This window comes from Microtus oregoni, unplaced genomic scaffold (assembly GCF_018167655.1).
Source record: "Microtus oregoni isolate MIOR12 unplaced genomic scaffold, Mior012 000054F_ref0000373, whole genome shotgun sequence".
Classification (NCBI taxonomy): Eukaryota; Metazoa; Chordata; class Mammalia; order Rodentia; family Cricetidae; genus Microtus; species Microtus oregoni.
In genome coordinates this window covers 13,797,200-13,821,735 of record NW_024543830.1, presented here as the reverse complement: position 1 = coordinate 13,821,735, position 24,536 = coordinate 13,797,200, and the positions used below count along the sequence as shown (strand labels likewise).

Genomic DNA, 24,536 nt, shown 5'->3' with positions numbered 1-24,536 from the left:
TTAGTAAAAAAAAAAAAAAGAGAGAGAGAAAGACATTAAAATTATGTTGTAAAACATGTAAATATCACTTAACTGAAAATAGATTATCTTTAGCTCATCTAAAATGATTTTCAACCCAATTGATGCTATAGATGCCATTCAGTTTTCATTTTCATTTTTCTTCTGCAGTTTTTGTGGTTCTTGGAACTTGTATTGCAGTGCAGCTTGGTACAAATCCTGACTGGATGTTTTTTTGCTGTTTTGCTGGGACATTTATGTTCTATTGTGCACACTGGCAAACATATGTTTCTGGAACATTGCGATTTGGAATGTAAGTAATACTTAATGGTAATTCTGTCTTTGCTTTCAAATATGGAGAATGTTGCTTATAGAGATTAAGTATCAAAAATTGATCAAGTAAACTATTTAAAACCATTTTCTCTTTGTCATATATCTCTCTGTATGCCTTTGGGAAAGAAGTACCAGAATCACCCAGTAGTATTGTTAAAGTAGGACGAAAAGCTCCTGACTCATCATCACGGGTGGTTCCAGATTCACTTTTTTATCCTATGTTTTATTTTGACATATAGAAATTATTATTTTCAGACAAGGTTTCTCTGTAGCTTTGGTGTCTGTCCCAGAACTAGCTAGCTCTTAAACCAGAGCTGGCCTCGAAATCACAGAGATCTGCCTGCCTCTGCTTCCCAAGTGCTGGGATTAAAGGTGTGCGCCACCACCGCCTTATTTTTAAGAGCGAGTTTCTGAGCTGGGGAGATGGCCCAGTGGTTAGAGCATGCACTGCTTTTGTAGATGTGACCTGTGTTTAGTTCCTAGCACCATGTCAGGTGGTCCATAACCACTGTAACTTCAGTCCCATTGGATCTGACACCTTCTTCTTGCAGATATCCACATATTGTCACATAATTAAAGCTAAATATTTTTTGAAGAAAAGGATGAGTTTTTAAGAGCAAAGAACGGGTCTTTAAGTGTCATAGTTTAATTAGTTACAGTATTTTATACTGATTTACTTACAAATCTACAAAAATAATTCAGTTGATAGCACACTATTTAGCTTCTCTTTTTTTTTGCTGCCAACAAAATGTCTGAGAATTTAAAAATGAAATACATATAAACATGAACGAAAAGTTCCTACCTGTTGATCAGTATTTGCCATAATGATTAACGAGTAAATCTTGGGTAGTCTTGGATTGTGATTAAGGATGGCATTCATCATCTAGGTTTTTGTATGTTTGTTTGTTTTGTTGGTGGTGTTAGATTTATTTATTTTTATTTGATCTGTATGGATGTTTTGCCTGTATATATATCTGTGTGCCACATGTATTCAGGTCCCTTGAAACTGCAGTTAGAAATGGTTGTGAGACACTTCTGGGTGCTGAGAATCCATCCCAGGTCCTCTGGAAGAGTAGTGCTTTTAACCACTGAACCATCTCTCCAGCCCCCACCATCTGATTTTTAAATTAATTTATTATGAATCCTGTTTATTCTTTCTTTTTGGTTTGGGATAAATAAAAAAATTGAGAAATGGCTATATTTATGAACTATCAAAATAAAAATAGCCTTATGGCTACAAAATATTTTAACCTAGTCTCTGAATTTCTGATGGCTTTATGTATTTACTTACTTACTTGTTTACTTGCTTACTTATTTAGATCCCCAGTAGGATTAGTTTAACAAGCATTAAAAAGCCTAGATAGGTTCCCTAGAAATTCAGTTGCTCACCACAAACTCAGTTCGTGCAATTTTTGTTGAATTTTTAAAATAAAACTTAGGAACCATTGAAAATGACTAAATAGATAAATGCACAAACACATTATAACAGAAAATTTTAATGCAATTTTTAAATAGAACTTAATAAAATACTAATATTTTGGTGCTAATTTTTTAGAAGAGGTTTCTAATAATTTTAAAACCGAGATTTAGAAAATATTTTTGAGGTCTTAACCAAAGGTGGCATGAATGTTCATATGAAAATTTTTATATGCATTTATCAATTATTTATGAAATGGTCTAGGCTCAGAAAATTCTGAAGAATTATAATTTAAAGATAATAGTAATTGAATGTGTACTGTTGCTTTGTTTTCATTGTCTTTGCCTTAAAATAATATTTTCATACTCTTTTTCTGCTTGAGGTAAAAATCACAAATGTTTTTAAAAATTCTAAGATCTTTGGATTTTTTTTCTTAATTCAATTGCAAGTTTTAGTGATGCTGGTGTTTTCTGAAATGCCATGACTGTGTTATCTAGATTTCACATCATTCATGTTTTCATTGCTTATTGTCTCAGGGTTCTGGTGTTGTTTGGACCTTCAGATTAAGGGGGAGGGGTTAATTTGTGTACTGAATCTCAGTTGAATTTAACTTTAACCTTATTTAACAACCAGTCCCTTTCCATTTTCTCTTTCTCTTTCAAGTAATGCAACACCAGCTATATGGTGTGGGAACTGGAAGGGGGGGGAGGGAGAATTATGGAAGTGGTAAAAAAAATTACATAGACAGTAGTAGTCTTAGGAACAGTTTGATATTGTGGCTTTATATCTTGCAGTCTTAAACTCTTCTGTGATAAAGTATCTATGCAGTCCCATGACTATAAGGGAGTAACAGAGATAAGACTGACAAAGATGCAGAAATTCTTTTTGTCTTTTCTGCTTTGCCAAGAAATGTGGCTTTTATCCGGATCTGCGGGGAACTTTTGCAAGACCTAAAGCTGGGAAATGACAGAGTACCTTTAGAAAAGTCAGTCTGGCAATGTGATGGAGAGTGCACTAGGATTGAGTGTGACAAAAGCAAAAGATCCCTAGTAATAATCAGCATAGTTATAATTAATATGAGGTGCTGTAAAGCTTACATTAACACAAAGGCAATGTTTTTGTAGGGAGGGGGTAGGATGGAGAAAGACTTCAGAAGCAGGTACTGCAGAATATAGTTTCTCACTAGGTACAGGGAATAAATAAAAGGACAGATACTATGATGACTTACCCACAGTTTCGCTAGGTTGGGAGGCTGTATGTAAAGTGGAGAAAGACACATTAGAAAAAGAAATCTATTAAGTAGCAAATTCTACCCAGAAAATGTATGCTAGGGATTCTGTACATCTGAATAGAATAGGTATGACAGAACATTTAGGGAGTGGGCTTGGAAAGAAGGCTGTGAAAATAGTTGAATAGTCAAATTGGGAGGATTTTTATTGAAATAAAGTCAGGAGACAGATGAATTTCAGGAAAGAAGGACGTTTAATGTTTCCAGGACTCAAAATGAGGTCAGAAAAGTAAATACTGAATTTGGCAATCTGAGCTGTCCATAACAGTTTCTGAGTAGTAATTTAGGGGCTAGATTGTGGAGAGATAAGTTAGTTAACTTCTAGTTACACTCTCCAGGTAATCTCTGAAATACATGACTCATAGAAGGCAGAAAGGAGAGGACAGAGGACACACACACAAATTAAGCATGCAGAAGAAATCACTAGAACACAGATTGAAATTACTGAGAAATAGAGAAAATAATAATGATTTGTAGAGCAAAATAGCTCAAGATGCAAGACTCAAGTTTTCTAGGATAGACATGTAGCTGAGTGGTAGAAAGTTTGCCTAACATACTTGAAGTTTTGAGTTTAACTCCCTAATACTGCCCAAAATTAATTTAGTAAAATACCTGGTAGTATTGTGGCCAATGTAAATATAATGCCTAAATTAAATCAAGTGTCATAAAGGAAATTGTACAACTACATTGAAGCAATACTGAATTTCCTTTATAAAGTAAAAATGAGTATAGCATTCATGGAAAAATGCCGATAGTACTTTACATGTAAGGAACTACTCATCAAAAAACCAGTACACTAGAGGCTAGAGAACACATAAAGCCTCCCAAATACTGTTAGCATTCACAAGTTTTTCTCATGACCAAGTAAATAAGTGTGGTTAGATTAAGTTCAGTCAATTTTGTATTCATAAAAGATAATTTTTTTGTTTCACAATGAACAAGGCCAATTCTCAGCTGTAGTTTAAGTAAAGAAATTTTTAGATATAACTTCTTTTTATTTTTTCTTAGGGAAATGAAAGCAACCTCGACATTAGAAATACTACTTTTGAATTCTTTTATTTGAATTGTTTTAGTGTCATTTATGCATGGGTGAAAGATCCTGAACATTTCCTTTTTACATGTAATAAATTCAGATCTTCATGCTTTCAATAACCTTATCAAATAAAATGTTTTCCAAATAAATTTGTAGATGGACATAATGGTGCATGCCAGAACTTGGGTAGCTGAGGGAAGACGATTGGAAGATCAGAGCCAGCATGGGCCACATAGAATCTATCTTAAAAAAATTAAGCAAAAAATAAAAAGACATTTTTGTTTTTCTTAGTCTCTTTCATGCTGATGCTTTTAGTTCCAATTTTAAATTCATAATGTCTTGAACAACTGTAAGCAAAACATTTTAGTTCATCAGAGATAGAGAGATGGCTCAATGGTTAAAAGTGTGTACTGTTTTTTCAGGGGACAGATTTTAGTTCCCAGCACACCTACCTGGTATTCATCTCTAAGGGATCTGACACCATCTGGCCTCTGAATCTAATAAATATTTTTTAAAGGATTTTAACTTATCTGTGACTAAATACTTTTTATTTAAAATATAGCATTGTGAGGAAAAAACAGGCTTTGAACACATATTTTCAAAGTGTGTGAGTACATCTTTTAGCCCTGTGCTGTGGTTACAGCTAATATCTGCCTTCCACAGAAAATGGTAGTGACTATACCATCTAGACAGACCCTTGTCTCACGGTCCTCTCAGACTAAGTCGGTGCTATTTACTCACACTCATCAAAGCCTAGCCTAGCCCTTTACATTTTTATTTGCCTTGATCTGAAGGATTGGCGAAGGAAATGAAGTCAGGGAGCTCAATAGGAGAGTTTGGCTGGTGAGAGAGGGGACGTGTTGAGTTGACATAGAAGAAGGGACATACTAAGCCCCTGCAGGTGGATGGGGTTAGCTGCTGCCAGATGCTACAGGAGTGTTGGAAGTGAATAGTTTTCTTTCTGTATCTTGAGACAAAGAAGTATTGCGTGCTGTGAAAAATATTGTATTCCTTTTCCATTTACCACAGCAGTTGTATTTTAGCTCATTGTGATCATCTTTAAATGATGATAGTTTAGATTATATGAAAGTTCTTATTTGTAGTCTTAAGTCTTAGACTTCCTATATCTGGGTGTTTGTAGATTAATACCCTACAGATGTGTGTATAGAATTAAATTTATTCATTTAATTCTATGGCTCTAACCATATGGCCCTGGCTGCACTGGCTAGCCTGGAACTATAGGCTACAACCAGGCTGGACTCAAAATACAGAGATTCACCTGTTTCACTTCCTGAGTACTGGGAGTAAAGGCGTGTGCTACCATGCCACAAAAATCATTTTTAATGAAATATGCTTACAAATCATGTGAGCTACCTTAATCTTTTAATAGAAATTGTATTTATGCAAAACATTGGCCTTAAAAAAATCCCCCAAACTCTAAAGGCTGAACTCTTTGGGAATGTTTGTTTGTTTGAAATAGGGTCTTACTCTAGCCCGGCTGTTCTAGAATGCATAAATGAATTTAATGTTAAGTGATCTCTGACATCTCGTTACATATACAGTCTGAAAATGTATTAATTTTATAGCATTATTTCTAGTGTACTTACAATTTGGTGGAATATTGGCTTCCACAATACTTTTATTTCATTTTTCAGCCTGTACTATTAAGATTTTATATTTATTTTAACTACAAATGATACCATAGAAATTATTTCTATTAAATAAACTTACACCTTCCCCTCCATAGTTATATGAAAAATGTTAAACTATATATTCTACTTTTAGTCTGAAAACTCTATTTTCTTGTTCAGGTAATAATTTCTTAAAAATAATTTATTGAAGACTTAAAAGACTTGTTGAAACTGGTAATGTGGCTAAATGGTAGTACACTTACCAGCTGTGTGCATGGACTAGGTTTGGTATCCAGTATTACTAAAAATATTTAAAGAACAGAGTAAGTAAATCTTTTTAAAGACTTCTTTATTTTTATGATTGTGTGTGTGTGTGTGTGTGTATGTGTGTGCAAATGCCTATATGTGTGTTTGTACACCACTTTCATGCAGTGTCTACAGAAACCAGAAGAGGGTGTCAGATCCCTGGAACTGGAGTTAATTATAGAGGATTGTGAGCTGCCTTGGTGGGTACTAGAAACTGAATCTTAGCCTATTACAAAAGCAGCCGGTGCTTTTAACCACAGAGCCACTCTGTAGTCCTATATTTAATTTCTTAATGTTAATGTCTAACCCATTTTCTGTTGAAGAATCAGGATGCTGACAGGTAGAGATTTAGAGGCCAGCTGGGCTAGGAACCCTGATTTTCTTTTTCTTTTTCTTTTTTTTTTAAGTGTTTATCATGGTGTCACAGGTCTAGAATTGCAACACTAGGTAAGCCAAAATAGGTGAAACAAGGCCAGGGACCAAAGATGCCTTAGTAGCTCCATGGTAGGTTGCTTAGTAACATGCACAAGGTCCTTGGTTTGATCCCAAAACTGGAGATAATACGTGATCCTGTGGAAAGAAGAGTAACTCATATCACAAAATTTATTTAAATCACTTTGTATCTCCTTAAATAATGTACTAGATTGAAATTAAATGCATTTGTTAGCTGTCTTGCTCAACTCAGAAATAAAAATGAAACTTGCAGATAATTGGGGGCCAGGAATGTAGTTGTCTATAAGAAGGTCTGCTGGTTTTTATTATTGGAGGGACTTGTGACTTAGTGAAATTACATAACAAATAACATTTGCCACTCTTCAGTAATTGACTATATTTTTAGTACTAATATTTCTAAGTGTCTACTTACAAGTCATTTTAGTGTGTTATATTTCAACTTCTTAAACTACTAATGTGATTTGAATAAGAAATATTTATGTATGCACAAGAGTAGCTTAATAGCACATGAATTGTGTCATTTTGTCTGAAGTCTTTATAAAGGTAATGCTTCCTTTGAAATCTAGTTTTGCTACCTGTTTTAATAGGGATCATGAGAAAAATATCTGAGTAAAGTTATTTTGAAATGTTTGTTTTCTTATGCATAGATTCGATGTTACAGAGTCCCAGATCATAATTATATTATTCCAGCTTCTCTCAGGAACCCTGGGGCCTTGGTTCTGGAACTTCACGGTAACTGCTAGAATATTCATGCAGTCTAATGAACAATGGCGTGAATTCAATAAAGACAGCACCTTTGTCATGCACAGAATGTTTGAAGAAATGAAAATTCAAATGTTTCTGGTGATATTTTAGAGATAAATGTTACTAGAAAAATGAATTATTTTAAAATATAATAGGGCAATAAAAATCTACCCTTTACATATATATACATATATAAAACAAAACTTTTCAAAAGCGGTATCTCTGGTTTGATGCCGGTGACAATTCTGTCTCCCATTTACCTATAGTACTTAATATTGTTTACAATCCATGTGATATTTTTAAAGCACCTTTCCACCATTATTTTTATCTTTTTCTTTCATGCATATGAAAGAAATATATTTATATAAATATTAATTGTTTATATATGCACATTTAAAAACAAAAAACAAGCAGAGTTTTGTTTTTCAAATAAGTTGAAAAAACTCCATATTCATATAGGAAACATTCTGCTTATTTTCATAACTTCTTATGCATGTCCTTTAACTATTCTTTCTAGTTCTGCTTGGATTAGTAATAATCTTAGTGTTAACAAAAACAAAAGAAACAGTAATTTCACAAATTTACGCTAGAAGCTAGTCTCATCTAGTCCCATTTCTGTTTCTTTCTAATGTTTTCTTCTCTTTTTTGTGCTTTTGAGACTACCCTTCGCTCTCTTGTTTCTATAGCCGTCCTTTGAATGCCTTCCCTTTTCACCCTTTTTTTCTCTAGTAGATGTATGTTTCCCTGATGAAGTGCTAACTGTTAATATATGGGGTTTTCCTTCTCGTGTTAGAAGTATACTTTTGACCCTATGACTTTTAGGAAATGTTTCCCTAGTCAGGTAATCTTTCAACTACAATAGGGAAGTTTATTTACAAGCAGGAGTAGCTTACTCTCGTCTTATTTTACCATTTAAGAAATGTTGGGAAGTATTTTCCGTATGAAAACGTGACAAATCATTCTGACTATGCAAGCCTGCATTACTTCTCTTCCACCTTAGCAGAGAACTCTCTGAGAGGCACATTACAGCATTCTAAACTCAGATCTCAGTGACAGAATAATAGTGCTGGAGACAAGAACTTTGGGGTGTGGAGAATACTGAGAAATTCACCAGTAGGTACCATAGCCATATTCATTGGACCTCACTTTGCCCTTCTTCATTCTTCTCTCTCACAAGGCCTCTCATTGCTCACTGTAATTGTCTGGATACGTTGTTTGTGATAGCTCAGTGTTTGTTACTAATAATTGGGGCTAACCACATTTTTACCTGTAATATCAATGAAAGTATCAGTCAGAATGAAGGCAGTGTTATTTACTTTCATATTGTTTGTTTATAAAAATCAAAATAACAGATATTTTGGTCCAGGAGGTAACTTGGTGGTTGAGTGTTTGCCTAGCATATTCAAAGCCATGACTTTGATCCCCAGCATCAACGAAAGGAATTTTTTAAAAAGTACCCTAAATTTATGGAGCCCTTTGTGCTGTGCTAAAATATTTTTGGAGACTGATACATTTGAATGTGACAAAAAAGTTTTATTTTCAAAATATGCTGTTGTCTCCAGATATGCTGTTTTTGGTTTCATTGGGTACTAATGTTCAGAGATTTTCTTTTGTTCCTTGTATTTATTGCTTTGTCTTATATGATCATTCTTTCAATGATCAATGATTTTAACTGAAATTAAATCATCAGATCTATGAAATTTTATTCAAAGTTGGAGGAAAAAAGCTTTAGAAAAAGTTGTTTTTACTAATTCGTTTCTAAATGAATTTATTAGCCTTTAAATTTCCTCTATTGTCTATTCCAGTCTAGCAATTTTTGGTAAAATTGTATTATAATACAGAAACATCACCCTGAAATGATAATAAAAAGTGAAAACTTAAGACAAATGATTATCTCAACTGATAGATTAAAAATTAATAAAGAATTTTGCGATTGCATTAAGAACAATACTCCCCTTACTTGTTCAAGGTTCTTATTTTCCCTGTAACTTTGGAAAAGTCACTTAACCCTTCGGAGTTTCCTCAAATATAAAATGGTAATACTGTTTCTACCTCTTAGTGTAGCTGTAAGGATAGGAAGTATTAAAAACACATACTGCATATAGTGAATCTTCTTTATCTTTATATTTTAAAGCCTTAACAACTTCCAGATTCCTTCTAGAACTGACTGATAGAGAAGCAAAGCAAGACAGTAATTCTTTAACTGTATACTGACTTGATGCTAAATGGGCGAAAAAGACGCTGAGTTTTTCTGTTTGAAAAGTTGCGATTTAAATCTGTATCTACCCCCTAGTTCCTCGGCTTCAGAGGACTTTGGCTATATTTGTCTTTATTTAAAGTTCTCAGCGAGATTTCTCTTTTTAATTTTCTCAGAAAATCTGAGGATCTGTACTCATGTACAATAGGTAGATTGTACCTAAAATAGGTAATACTATTTTATAATAATTCAACTTATTTAAAAAATAAACAGATTTGTTTTTTCTCTGTATGTAGTATTTGAATTAAAAATACTTGGAGATATTGTTGAGCTATATTGTTAACATTAGTTAGTATTAATCAAAGCTTGTCATGCATCATTTGCTTCTTATGAAGGGTAGGAAGTAAAATATCTTGGCTGATCTTCATTACAGTCTTCTAACACCGTACCTCATCCATAACATTTGACATCCATATCCATTTACAAACAAATCTGTAGTTAATAATAATCCTAATCATTGAATATGATTCCCAAGTCCTTCAAATTGATGATTTTTAAGGGAAATACTTGGTTTTTATTTTCATTTTTAAACATAAGTTCAGGAGTCAGAATATAAACTAGGGAATTTTGCTTGTTTGTTTTGCTTTTCTATTCTGAATTTATCTTTACTTCATATGCTACGTTAACCATGCTGATAGTAAGCCCAAGTTACAAAACATTTACTATTTATAATAGAAATAGTTAACTTACAAATTAGCTGCAAGTGTTATTTTTATGTGCTTATGACACATGTAAAAGAAAAGACTAGATTATTTCCTCATCTTGGGAAACCATATTAAGTTCTGGCAACAGATGATGAGTATGGTTGTCAGCTCTCATGGATCCCTTTGTATACATGGGTACAAACTGAATTAGAACTCAAACCAGGTGCATCCATGCATTTACTATCTTTCTGAAAGATGAGATAAAAATGAAACTTAGCAAATAGTCAGAGGCTAAGGTGTAATTAGTGATGGAGAGCTTGCCTCCCCTGTATTAGACCCTGGATGTATTCCCAGCTCTGTAGTAAGAGAAGTCAGAAAATTGCCTCATAGTTAGCAAACTTACATAGCTTGGGGTTATTTCACACTTTTCTTATTTTTAAAGACCATTTTCTATCTCTGATACAATAACTGCCCTGATAGGAAGTGTTCTAAGCTGCCAACCTGTAATGTTGGAAGGCTCATGAGATTTTTCAGTCAGCTAAAGAATTCATTGTTCCCTTGTTCAGGGGGTTAAAATGACTCACATTTGTTTAAGGACATTGTATTTTTCTTTATATCAGGGTCTGACTTTGTACCCCAGACTTGAACTGTAGTTCTCATGCTTAGCCTTACCAAGTACTGGAATAACAGGCCAGTGCCACCATGCCTCGTTTATTTTCCTTGTGTCTCCGTATCTAACTATACCTGTCGAATAGTGCTTGCGGAAACGATTTACTGAGGCTGGAGAGCTGGCTCGGCAGTTCAGAGCACTGGCTGTTCTTCCGTATGATCCTGGTTCAATTCCCAGCACCCACATTGCAGCTCATAGCTGTCTGTAACTCCAGTTTCAGGGGATCTGGCGCACATGGTGCACAAAAATGTGTGCAGGCAAAACACCCATACATAAAATGTAAAGTAATGACAGAATTTTAAAAAATTATTTTGATCCACAGGCTTAGTGTGTACTTGGACCCTTATTTTGACCTTGGAACTGCCACCCCACAGTCACCCTATTCAGAGACTAGGAAACCTTAGACTCTACAATCTATAGCTCCTCTCTCCCCATCCTCCTTTTGTGATAACCATCTGAACAGTATTTGTCTCTGGCTTGTAGTAGTTTATATATGCTCTGACAAGAGATTACATTTCATGTTGTTCAAAGTCCCTGGGAAAATTTTTGTCCTTTCACAGTGTATTAAAATTAAGTAGAAAAGGTAAATTATTTTAAATCAATACCAATAAAGTATTAATTGTAATAAGATATTAATAAAGATCTCAAAACACCTTCCAAGAGTAAAGAAAATTATTTTCTCCCTCTAGAGCTTTAGACTGTAGAAAACTAATGTTACAGGAAATATATATATATATATATATATATATATATATATATATATATATATATATAAATCTTTGTTTTGGGTGCTCTTATGCTACAGAGTTCCCCTCCCCCAGGGATTTTTTTTTTTCTCGTGGGATGATTATTGTCCTTTGGAAGATAGTCACTGAATTGGGGAACATTAGTAGCTCTTGGTCTCCATTCTAAAAACAGTGAAATAAATTGAGCTGAAGAGGTGGCTAAGTAGTTAAGAGTACTTGCTACTCAGTCATAGTTACGAGTTTGGATCTCAGCACCCATGTGCCAAGTCACGCATCAGAAAAAGGCCTGTGATTCCGTATCTAACAGAATCTGAAGTCCTCTCTGACCTCGGAGCAATGTTAGGCAGTTCTCATGAAGGGAGTTTAGACATTTGTTCTAAATCCTATAAACAAATAGGGAAAAGAACACTTAATTCCCTGCCAACTGTTAAGTTTTCCTTGACTCTGTCTCCCACATACAGAGTCAATATCTGAATAGTTTAGAAAATCTTCCGAAACTTTTCCTAGAAACCTTACCTTAAGCCTATAGAGATCTTTTTTGTTTCCTTTTCTCTCTTAAACTCATCCATAGTTCAAAGATTAATTGTGTGAGGTTTCTCCATTTTAATTTTGTAATTCTATACTTCTGGCCCTTCCCCTTCCAAAAGGCTACTTCATATTTCCAGCAAAATGTTGTAAGATGTCTACCCTCCACCCAAGACAGAGTCGATCATCTTTGACACACCTACCTGCTTAGTCTCCTGAGTCTGCTACTGAGTGTAAATACCACTCTTCAGGTCAGCTCTACAGAGTCTTTTTAGCTACTTCAGTGCAGTTTTTTTTTTCAGTAAATGTGTATATTAAAATGATTACATTACTGCTTGCAGCTAAATATGCATTTATTTAAAACATTAATGCAGCAAATAAAGATCAGTAGTTTTTATTTTGAAGAGACTGGTTTCAAGCCAATTACTTCTGAGTGTTAGAGCTTACATATCCTAAGCTCATGTGGATTGCCTGCTTAAGAATCAATTGTAGAAGTGGGGATCTGTTCTGTAGAAACTAAACCTCCTTCCTGTTGATAATTGGCTTTTCTTAGGTTTTTATATTTAATAGTTATCCACCTTGTTGGAAAAACTAACATCATAAAAAGTATAGAGTGAAAAAGCTTGTCCTTACTTCCCAGCTGCCTAGCAGTCCCCACATTGTCTTCCCCAAATAGATGGTAGTTTTCTTTGTTTCCAATGTATGCGTCCAGAAGTGTATTGCACAATTGCTGGTAAAAATAAAAGGGAAGTATTATTTGTCTTATTCTTTACAAAAAATATAGCCTGTACACATCCTGCAACTTATTTTTCTCTTAACATTTGATACTTTCTCATTTCAACACTTAGGTCGCTGCTGTGCCAGTTCAGAAATGCTGCTAACTGTTCCATTATGTGGAACTTATTTAACCACAAGTTCATTAAGGGGTTTAAAAAATTCCTGTCGTTACTAATTCTGTAATGAATAACCCTGTTAAAAAAAAAAAAAACAAAGAAAAACAAAACAAAAAACAGTGTTCCTGTAGAAGAAAATCTTTTCGTTAGAGTGTTTGGCTTCCATGACCCAAGGATGTCAATCTCAAGCGTATGTGAAGTGCTAAGCTGCAGAAGGGAAGGAACCCACACAGGCATTGCTCCTCAATCTTTTTGCCCATGTTCTTCCCCCCACCCCACCCCGACTTTCAGGCTCTGACTTCTGCATCCCCCCTCACCACCCTTTGCACTGTTTGTCTCTTCTCGACCATAGGTCATTTTCAGTAATCTCAAAACTCATGCTCAGCTGCTTTCAATTATCTCTCCATAGTATGAGGGTAGTCACCCTGGTGAGAATGAGAACCTATGTAAGAATTGGTTCATTTTCTTCTCACACCTGTGGCATAGCAGGCATATAACTAAATGAATATATCTAAGGGTCAATACACTTATTTTTGTCAAGGTCTCGGTGATTTATTTTCTCTCTGTTAAAGTTAACCATTTCAGTTGCTACTGCAGAGCTTACTTCAAGATTTCATACCACATATTGTAATTCTCTGCTTGATACTCAAATTTTAATACATATACTTTTTCATTTTGGTGAGAAAGGCTAAGCTATAGAAAATTTGCTTTGGAGAAGGGGGTTTTTATTGCTCTGAACTTTGTAAAATTGAATTTAAAAGGCTCTGGGTTTTATGTGATTTTATTCATAACAAATTTTTGATACCTCCTTTCCCCCCTTTGCTCCATATTTGAAATTTTTCTTCCATTGTGCATGATAGAGGAATGCTGCTTTGCTTGCAAGAAATTAACTTGGAATTGTGTTTTGAGTAATTCTGCTTTTTTGGCTTTTTGTACCTAATCAGAATTGATGTGACAGAAGTGCAAATCTTCATAATAATCATGCATTTGCTGGCAGTGATTGGAGGACCACCTTTTTGGCAATCTATGGTAATTTTGTTCACATCATGTATCCTATGTAATGCATGTTATCTTCTGCTTGTGTTTCTAATATAGGATAATCAAGTTAAAGGGTAATGTTTAAAGTATTTTTACTTGTTTTTGAGCATGAAAGTTACAGCAGACAAAAGCAAGTTTCTTGCTAGAGCATGAAAATTGTATTCTTTGGAGTTCTGTGTACATTAGTATGCTTTGAAGGCCACTGAAAATCTGAGTCCTTATTGTTAACCCATTTTACATTCAAGGGAACAACAGGTAACGTGACAAGTAAGTTAACTGTGACACATTTAAATTACTTTCCCCGTTTCTGCTGTGTGTGACTTTACTAGGTCTCCTGTCATATGCTTGATGCTGAATAACAAATTTAGGATTTGAGACTGTAAATTAACACCAGCACAGAAAAAGAAACAATATAAATACTGCTGAATTTTATCAGTCTATGGGATTATTTTCAACACTGTGACTTTTTCTTCCTGCCCTGAAATATACTATAAACCCCAATCCTCACTCCCCATGATCCTCTTGAGAGAATATATTCTAATTTGTGTCTGTTAGGTAACTATCCAGTTTACTTTGCTCTGGCACGCATTGCACAGACAGGTTAATAAGTGCATTGCACTGCCTGCCCGATAAGAAGCTTTCGGTGAAAGGTGGTGCTCCGTGTGTGATTGTTTCCTGTTCTGTTTGGGGCTTTGTTTTGTTTTGCTTTGTTTTACTTTGGGAGGTGGGATCAGGCAGCCTTTAAAGAAATTATCCTTGTGCCTTAGTCCCCCCTTGGCATAAAAGGGAGCCCTGTTACTTTACAGTTTGTTCCAGTATTGTTCAGATTGGGCAGGGAAGTTAGCGCTCCCTAGTTACCCGTTAGCTGCTGGTATTGCTGTCCCTTCAATAGTTATTTGATGTGATTGTATTAAAAAAATTAGTAAGCCAAAGGACTCTAATTCTTAAAAGTCAGACTAATTTCAAAATACAAGAAATTGGCTGACTCAGACTTTCCCTTACTTCATTCCCTTCCTAATGGTAAATTAGGTACTTCCCTGGCAAAGCTAATTCCTTGTGCTCAGGGGATGGACTTAAAAGATAGAAGAGATAAAGGGATGAAAATAATTTGCAGTCAGCCAGGAAAATTCTGAATCAAGTCTTTGAGTGCACAATGCCATTTGTGTGCCGTTGATGTCACTGTGGACACCTTTTGTTTTTGTGACTGAAGTATAGAGATAATTTTATTACCTTTGCCCTTTAATAGATGAACTGGTTTTGTTCAGGCTTTTTAAAGAAGTTTAGCCTTGACAGGAAGGAATAGATTTGTTTTCCTAAAACTACATCATAAAACCTAAATTTTGCTCAACTTTCACTTAGACTATAGATTATTAATTTTATAGACTTTGTGATTTATGTAAAAATTCTCTCCAAAATACTGTCTTAAATATCTTAAACATATATAAAATGCCTAAGGTTTTTTAAAAAGTATTTTAATATCTGTAAAATGAGATATGACTTGATACTTTGAAAATAATTTAAACATCTGGTTTGTAGAACCTATTCTTAAATATGGCATTGTATCACACATACTTTAAATATTTGTATTTGTGCTATACCCATGTTTTATTTCTTAGGGGTACCTGGTAGTAAGTTGATTCAGATATATTTTTACCTTTCTCAATAGAATTTGTGGAAGTTATATAACTAACTTTTTAAAAGGTTAACTAATCCTAGCACTTGGGAGGTAGAGACAGTTAGAACAGGAGTTGAAAGTCGTCCTCAGCTAGACAGTGAACCTTTTTAGCCTAGGCTGCGTAGCACAGCCTTACAACAGCAACAAAAGGTCAAATGTTGACTCTGTCCTTACTTGGAACTAAGATAATATAGTCATGTTTTTATTGTGGACGAAGGTGGCTTTTTCCTTATTCTTTTCATATTACCACCTGTTTTATTTAAGGCAAGTTCTTACTATTTCTATAGCCCTTGTCTCCATCTACCAAAGTCTGGAATTAGATCAGCTACTCCCATGCATGACTTTATCAAGACATTTCCTAAACTATTTGTGAAACTGACTTAATATATTTTGAAATTCGACTCCTAGGCCGAGCAGTCCAAATTCAGTATTAATGTGATTACTATGATTAGAGATTAGAATGTCTTGAGAAAACAGATGTCCTGCCTTTGACCTATTGTGTTTTGTGATATTTTGTGATGTTTGCATCACTAAACTAAAAGGAAGGACCTGCCTTCTTGTAACAGTCGGAGACTTAGTGAAATTATTTGTGCTGTTTGATCTCAGACTGCTATGCAGGTTACTATCCCTTATCCTAAAAGATTGGGATCAGAAGTGTTTCAAATTGCAGGTCATTTTGGGTGTCGGAATATTTGTCAGAATATACTTGTTCCTAATCTGAAATCAGAAATGCTCCAAAATCTGAATTTGGGTCAGAAATGTCCACCTCAATTTGTTTACTACTAAATGTGTGTGTGTGTGTGTGTGTGTGTGTGTGTGTGTGTGTGTATGTATATATATATATATAGTTGCATTGTATTTGACTCAGAAACTAACAACATTTAGTGAACCCATCATTTATATCAAAATGGAGAAAAGATTTTTTATTTAGGGCTCACATGGGGAATTTTAAAAAACCTCAGGCTATAAAATCGCTGGTATTTTCCAAATTCTTGTTAAATTATAAAATTTTTAACATGACTTAAGCAATCACATTTATAGTAAAAGAAACAAACATAAATATTATAAATGTCTTCATAAGTTTGATTCTATTTTGCAGAGGTGAGTGACTGACAGCTACTGCATTTGGATTACTCATTCTTGGCCACCTTTTTTTCCCAAAGAGATGAGCTTTACTAAAAATTATAATAGATATTATTGCTATTTCCTGGGTTTTTGTTTTGATGTGAAAGTGTTGGGTTTCTTTTGTTGTTCTTGTTGTTTGGTTGTTGGTGGTGTGGGGTTTTTTGTTCTGTTTTTTTACTCTTTACTCTTTTGGGGGACTGCCACCCAGCTCCCAAATAAATCACACATGGAAACTTATTCTTTATAATGAATGTCCAGCCTTAGTTTGGCTTGTGTCTAGCCAGCTTTTCTTAACTTAAATTTTCCCATCTACTTTTTGCCTCTGGACGTTTGGCTTTTACCTTTCTCTCTTTCTGTATATCTTTTATTCTGTGTCTGACTGTGTGATTGGGTGACTGGTCCCTTTTTTTCTCACTCCTCAATCCTTCTCTCCCAAGATTTCTCCTATTTATTCTCGCCTGGCAGTCTTGCCTAGCCTATCTTTTGCCTTGTTATTGGCCATTCAGCTCTTTATTAGACCAATCAGGTGTTTTAGACAGGCAAAGTAACACAGCTTCATGAGTTAAACAAATGCAGCATAAAAGAATGCAACACGTATTTGCATCATTAAACAAATGTTCCGGAGCATAAACAAATGTAATGCATCTTTCACTAATATTCTACAAGAGGAAAGGAATACTTTTAGTTGCAAAAGTTAATACATTTCAAGAAACAAGAAATACATTTTTGTGTATGTTTCTTCCTAAAATGTATTGCCTTTGGGACTCTCTTAGCAGCAGTGGGTGTATGAATGTGAATATGTGAATAAATTAATCACTGTTCACTTGTGGTTATTTACATTTGATTCTCTTTTTGTTTTGTTTTGTTTTTCCCTAGACAATGTTTCTCTGTGTAACAGAGCCTAGGCTCACTTTGCTTACAAGGCTGGCCTCTACCTCACAGAAATCCTCCAGCCTCTGCTTCCCAAATGCTGGGATGAAAGGCATGTGCCACCGTGCTTGACCTACATTTGATTCTTTTAAGTGCTGTCTTTGATTAAATAGGTCTTAAATCTTTTAGAATTCAACAGCAGCTAGATAAATAGTACTACAGCGAAATTGTTTGGGATTATTTGGAGGACTGACTACATCATGTATTAACATCTGTTTGTCTTTCTTGAACTAAAAGGCTTTTTTCCAGTGCTGGGGATTAAGTTCTTCAGGTTTGCTAGACAAGCACTTACCAGTGAGCTGCATCCCCAACCATTGAACTGGAACACTTCAAAAAAAATGCCCTTATACTTAAATAATTTGGATACAGTGATTTTCCTTAAAGTCTTATTGGATGATATAATTATGTTAACATTTTTAGTATTTTCATGGAATTTACTTAAAATAATTTACATAAGTCTAGAGAAATAGCTTAATTAAAACCATGTGCTGGGGGGCTGGAGAGACGGCTCAGAGGTTAAGAGCACTGCCTGCTCTTCCAAAGGTCCTGAGTTCAATTCCCAGCAACCACATGGTGGCTCACAACCATGTGTAATGGGGTCTTGTGCCCTCTTCTGGCCTGCAGGCATACACACAGACAGAATATTGTATACATAATAAATAAATAAAAAAAAAGAAAAAAAAAACATGTGCTGGTCTTGTAGAGGACCCAAATTCAGTTCCCAGCACCCACAGCAGGTGGCCGATAACCCCCCCCTATAATTCCAACTTTAGTGGATCTGACAGACTCTTCTGCCCCTCACAGGCACTGAATTCACATGTACAAATACACATGTACATGTTGTTAAAGAAAATAAATAGAAGTCTTTACTATGATTTACAGACAAATATTTCTATGTTCTTTGCAATAAAATATATAATCTTAAATTTTTATTTTTAGTTCCACAAAACCTACTAAATTACTAGGTATCTTCAAAATCTAACCAAAACCTATAGATTGTGTCTGATAGAGGTGCTGAGAATTTAAAACTTTTCTCATTCTACTCTTTTAAAAATCAATTGTAATGCATTGGTATTACTTGGGTGTATACACTTCCTGTCACAAAGCCAGGTCTTTCCCCCTGACCATGGAAAAGACATTAGAACTTCATGGAATTCTTAATCTGCCCAAGTTTGGAAGATTACTGAAATTGTAAGGCAAGCCTGAGACAGTTGTTTTCAGACAGCACCTTAGCTAATTCTGTAGCATAAACACAGACTGAGTAGCAATAATGATGAGTGAGATTATAGTACGAAAAAGGATTCGAAAAAACAAAATTTGCACACCTTCCTTGATTCTGAGTGTGGGGTAAAAGTGGTAAAATGCAGTGTTTTTTTTTTTATAAGTAGTTCATTGGTGCCAATTTGCAGGGGATCACCTGTGAGAATTCCTTGTACTTGGCCTCACATTATCCTGGCGCACTGCCTTTTACATTATAAAGTGGAAGGAAAATAGTTCTGCATTGTCTCAAAAAACAGGAATTTGGTACACACAGGGAAAGGAACAAAATCTGAATCTTCATTCAGAAATACATACTGATCACCTATGGTAGTCAGGGCCCCAAAAAGAATACAGAATTTATTCAGGAGTGAGAGAGATGGCTCGGACAGTAGGGACACTTGCCACTAAAGCCTGATGACCTAGTTCAGATATTGGGATCCATATGATAGAAGGAAAACAACTTCAACAAGTTATCCTTTGATTTCCACCTGACCACTGCCTAACCTCAATAAATATTCATAATTTTAAAATTCAATTCAAATTAAACCTACATTTAAACTTACGTTTTGATGTTATAGCTAACATGACAGAATTGATGAGCACCCTGGGATGTTTAGGATACTTCAGAGTTGCTGGCTTACTTTGTGATCCATGCTTTATATTAATTTAGTATTTGTGTTTATTCTTTCTTCCAAAGGGCAAAGGTTTCATGATATTAAAGCAGTTTTCCCAAATTGTAAATACAAGTAGTGATGCTTGATCAGGTTAGTTGTAGCACGAGTGACTGTGGTATACAGTTGTCTCATTCGGGGTACTGATACCCTGGTTATAATATGGGTAGTCCCTGTAATGGTGCAATACTCTAATCAGGCAAGTGTCATATTTCTGCCTTTGCCATAAACACCATTGTCTCTGTAGAGGGGATTGTAGGGGGAATGACAGGAGACTGGGAATTGGAAAGGAACAGAGTGTCAGCCAGGTGCATCAGATTTTGGTAGTAAATCTGAAAAACCACAACAGTTACAAGTCTCATTGTAATTTCTTATCTCCTCTCTTAAAAATCGTAAACTTGGGCTGTAGGGTAGGACATTAGGCAAGGAAGAAGACCATTTGGGGTCTTGTACAAATTTCTGAACATTAAGTGGAAATATTTCATTTAGGAGATTAAATCCTGCTTAGTGTGACTGAGATTCAAGTAGTTGCTTCCACTTTCTTTGTAGAGCTGCAGTTTTGCAAGAGATAGGAGAGTTGTGTAAACAAAGTGAGTTCTTGAGAGTTTTGAAAAAATGGAACATTCAGAAGTTTTGGATTTGTTTTGCCAATTTTATTCGAGTTTATATTACAAAGAGAAATGTCTTATATCCATTTGATTTTAAAATATAAGCACATAAGTCTTGAATAGTATAAATTGCCCTGTTTTAAATGTTTTTATTGTAAGAACTCATTACCTATAAAAAGCTGTGGGCTTTTATGCCCTTGTTCCTATAATTACTTCAATATAGCCTTACTAATCTTACCTTTGGGCAAATTTTGAAACCAGAAAAGAAAAAAAGAATGGATATAAAAAAGAAGAAACTCTTTGGGGACCTCAAATATTTAGTATGTCTCTCATTTTAAATGATGGATATTATGCTTGCAAGATTAAATGTATATTATCAATCCACTCATCTCAACCCCTCATCTTACTTTAGGTAATTCATATTTTTAGGGTACAGTCATATAGCAATACATTATTTACTGAAAAGTAAGCTTTGTATATTACATTGGGGTGTGGTTATAGAGCTGCACCACTTTAGATGTCTTTGACCTTTTTTTAAAGTGTAAATGCCACTTTAATTACCCTCAGCTTTCACTAGCTGGCTATATTCCAACCGTTCTCATTTTGGAATTCTTATACATAGAACTTTTCTCTGCACTATGCTGATTTCAGAATTAATTTGCAAATATATTTATTACTTTTGCTATATATTGTTTAGCAACTAGAAAGCACTACATATTTAGAGGTAGATTTTAGAAAGTACACAAAGAAATAGAAAGGCACCCGTTTTTATTTAGAAAACCTTAAATGCATTCACAGAACTTTCATGAGTTATGATGCAAATTAAAAACACTGTATTTTCTTTTTTAAAATGATTCCTGTTGAACTCTTTAAGATTTATTTTATGAATGGGTGCCCTATCTGCATGTGTGCCTGTGCGCCAGAAGAGGGCGTCAGATGGTTGTGATAATAGATGGTTGTGAGCCACCATACTGGTGCTAGGAATTGAACTCAGGAACTCTGAAAAAACAGTCAGTGCTCTTCACCTCTGAGCTATCTTTCCATCTCATATACTGTATTTTCATGTCCGAAGTGACTTTCATCTTTTGAGACTTGTTATATTGTTTATAATTCAAGGAGAAGGAAATTTCCATTTCATTAGTATTAGCTATAAGGAGTGGAGAGTTTTTAAGGATATGAATAACTGTAATATTTTCTTATTTGAATGTGTATATATTTTTAATTTCCCTTTCTCTCTACCCATTAAAGATTCCAGTGCTGAATATTCAAATGAAAATTTTTCCTGCACTTTGTACTGTGGCAGGGACCATATTTTCCTGTACAAATTACTTCCGTGTAATCTTCACAGGTGGTGTTGGCAAAAATGGATCAACCATAGCAGTGAGTATACTTTGAGATTTTCAGAGAGTTGCAAACTAAGACTTGTTCTATTACTTTACTTTGGTTTTCATTTAAATGATATATAATCATTTGTCAACTTGGAACTTTTAAGCCTTTGAAATAAATATTTATACATACTTCTGTATCCTGATAAGCGTTCATGTATCTGGACACAGCACCCATGGTTTTGGAAAATATGACATGCTGTATAAAAAGAAGTGACACCCACCAAGCACAGTGCTGTTTGAGCTTTACCACACCTCATGCAGCGGCTTCTCACTAGTCCTGAGTCCAACTTATTGTGGTTGTTAGCGGGCAGATACCGGGAGGTTCTGGGAAGGTTGGGTTAAAGTGTTTGTGGTAGGTCCATGAAGCATCTGACAGCATTAAATGTTTGTAACTCCGCTCTGTACAGGGAACAAGTGTCCTTTCTCCTTTTCTCCATATTGGATCGGTGATCACCTTAGCTGTTATGATCTACAAGAAGTCAGCAGTTCAGCTCTTTGAAAAGCACCCATGTCTTTATATACTGACATTTGGTTTTGTGTCAGCTAAAATCACTAATAAGCTTGTGGTAAGCACCTCAGTTTTTACTGTTTTAATGTTCATGTTATTTTGGTTTTGTGGGCCTGTATTTCATTTTGTGGCTTCCTGAGTAGTTTTAAGAGTTTGCAGTAAAAATCACTTTACATCAAAGAATAGCTGTGTTCACTCTCCTGACTACATTTTGAGTTTGCCTGACGTTCTTTAAAGTTCTATATCCTTTCACTATCTTGTCCAGTTTTTAATTTGGTCAGCCGGTTTGTGTGCATTCTTCAGTGTCATCCTGGACACACATTGAGACCCCTTTGCCTTTTGTACAAGTGTTTTCCTCCAGCATGGTTGGCATTGCTTTTCCCTTTCTCATACAACTTTAATGTTGTTGGGATTTTCTTTTTGTAGTTTTACAAGCTCAACATTCTTGAATATCATTCTTGAAACTTCGTCTTTGAGCACTATACTGATTTCCTGTGTTGCTGACAATTCCGAAATGAAAGTGCCTATGTCATTGACTTTGTTTTCCCAGGTTGCACACATGACGAAAAGTGAGATGCATCTGCACGACACAGCATTCATAGGTCCAGCACTTTTGTTTCTGGACCAGTATTTTAACAGCTTCATTGATGAATATATTGTACTTTGGATTGCCCTGGTAGGTATTATATGGTCTTATTTTGTGGCTTGAAGCTACTTGTTTTCTTGTTTGAGTGAGCCAGTCCTTTGTAATGTGTTAAGAGTTCTTTATGACTTCAATGTTAGCCTGCATGTTTGTTAGGCTTACTATTCCTGCCTATGTGAAGACTCAACAATTCCAAACTTCTGATTGTTTGTATACCAGAAGTTTAGACTATATTCAGGCATAGCGACTCGTTTATAAATTGTTTGTGCCTGCTTTCATTCTATACTGGCAGAGTTGAGCAATTGTGAGAGAGAGTACAACTCAGAAAATGTGAAATAATTTTGTTGAGTATATAGCTTAGGGGTCAAGTTCTTGCCTAGCATGCATGAAGCCTTGCATTTGCCCCCCAGCACCATATTTAAAAAATCAGGCATGGTGGCATTGCCTGTGAGCCCAGCACTTGGGAATTGGAAGCCAGAGGATTGGAAGCTGAAGATCTTTTTTAGCTACATACTTAGTTTGAGGCTAGCCTAGGCTGTGGGAGCTTCTGTCTCAAAAAATAAATAATACAAAGTTTAACATATTTACCATCTCTCTAAGGAAAGATTTGTTAATCCTTAGTTCTAAAGGACACCAAGAGGCAACTATTACTCAACTGTATGAATTCGAAGATGAATTTGGGGAGAAGAGAGTCAGAAGCCACCCTTCTATCCTCTCAGGAAGTTAGGGAGGTCTGTGCACATGTTGAGAGTCTAATCAAATATCTCTTCTCTTTTTAGGTCTTCTCTTTCTTTGATTTGATTCGTTACTGTGTCAGTGTTTGCAATCAGATTGCATCTCACCTGCATATACATGTCTTCAGAATTAAAGCCTCTGCAGCTCACACTAATCATCACTAACGATGTGACTGGGGTTCTGTTAAGCTCATGTTTTCTGCAGGAAAGAATCCGAACATGTTAAGGAGAATGGGGGTGGATAAGAAGAACAAATGTAATTTATAATAATCAATGTTATATAACTTTCATTCTTTGTCACTGGTAACACTCCCTAACTGTCCTGTTAAGAATGGGAATGTCAGGTCCCATCCTGTAAAGTCAACATGTTGTCAGACAGGGTTTGGCTCCAGAAAGCATGCAGGGAAAATGCCATGTGCTGTGATTTTCCTGACTTCAGACTATCAGTCGGAGGAGCGTATTCCCAGTGGTGGTGATTCTAATGTAAAATTTTTACAGGCCAAACGATGGTTGCTTTATAATTTTAACAAATCGTCATCTTTTAGTAACATCTTGTTTATTGTCTTCTCAGACTTTCTTTTGTAAGGAACTCGGCTTGTGACATTTACAACCTACTAGCTTGTGAGGTGAGAGCAGTCATAAAGACCTTAAATTTGGATGGCAAGGGTTCCTGTCTGTATATTGTTGAGGAAGTGATTTTATTATTGATCAAGAAATGGTGTTTCTCACGGGCTTGGGAAATCTTGGCTAGCATGCATATAATGTGGTAACTTTGTCAATCCATTTTATTTTTTTAAATAAATATATGATCTCAGAGCCAGCCTGTTTTCTCATTTTTATTCAGGAGAAAGGTAAACTAAATATTAAATGTCATTTTTTTTAATTGAGACAAATTTTATTTCTGTCTTAACAATTAAGGAAATATGGTCGGCTGTGTTGTCATGATGTGCTTTTGACCATTCTATTGTAGAAACTGTTAAATCTTTTATAAAGGAAACATATTTTGTTCATTTTCTCTC

At 35.1% G+C, this 24,536-nt stretch overlaps 1 protein-coding gene across 3 annotated transcripts in view; it reads left to right on the top strand.

Moving 5' to 3' along the window:
* LOC121437825 (choline/ethanolaminephosphotransferase 1) overlaps positions 1-24,333 on the top strand; it is a 40,879-nt gene extending 16,546 nt beyond the window's left edge. For 2 of the 3 annotated variants that reach the window (XM_041637880.1, XM_041637882.1), the window contains exons 4-9: positions 169-310; positions 13,882-13,966; positions 21,493-21,624; positions 22,040-22,198; positions 22,691-22,816; positions 23,563-24,333. In XM_041637880.1, the coding sequence (XP_041493814.1) occupies positions 169-310; positions 13,882-13,966; positions 21,493-21,624; positions 22,040-22,198; positions 22,691-22,816; positions 23,563-23,682 (764 nt within the window). In that variant the 3' untranslated portion in view covers positions 23,683-24,333. Of the gene's footprint in view, positions 1-168; positions 311-7,105; positions 7,191-13,881; positions 13,967-21,492; positions 21,625-22,039; positions 22,199-22,690; positions 22,817-23,562 lie in introns of all 3 variants that reach the window. The other variant, XM_041637881.1, reaches the window with a different exon arrangement.
* The last annotated feature ends 203 nt before the right edge of the window (positions 24,334-24,536 follow it).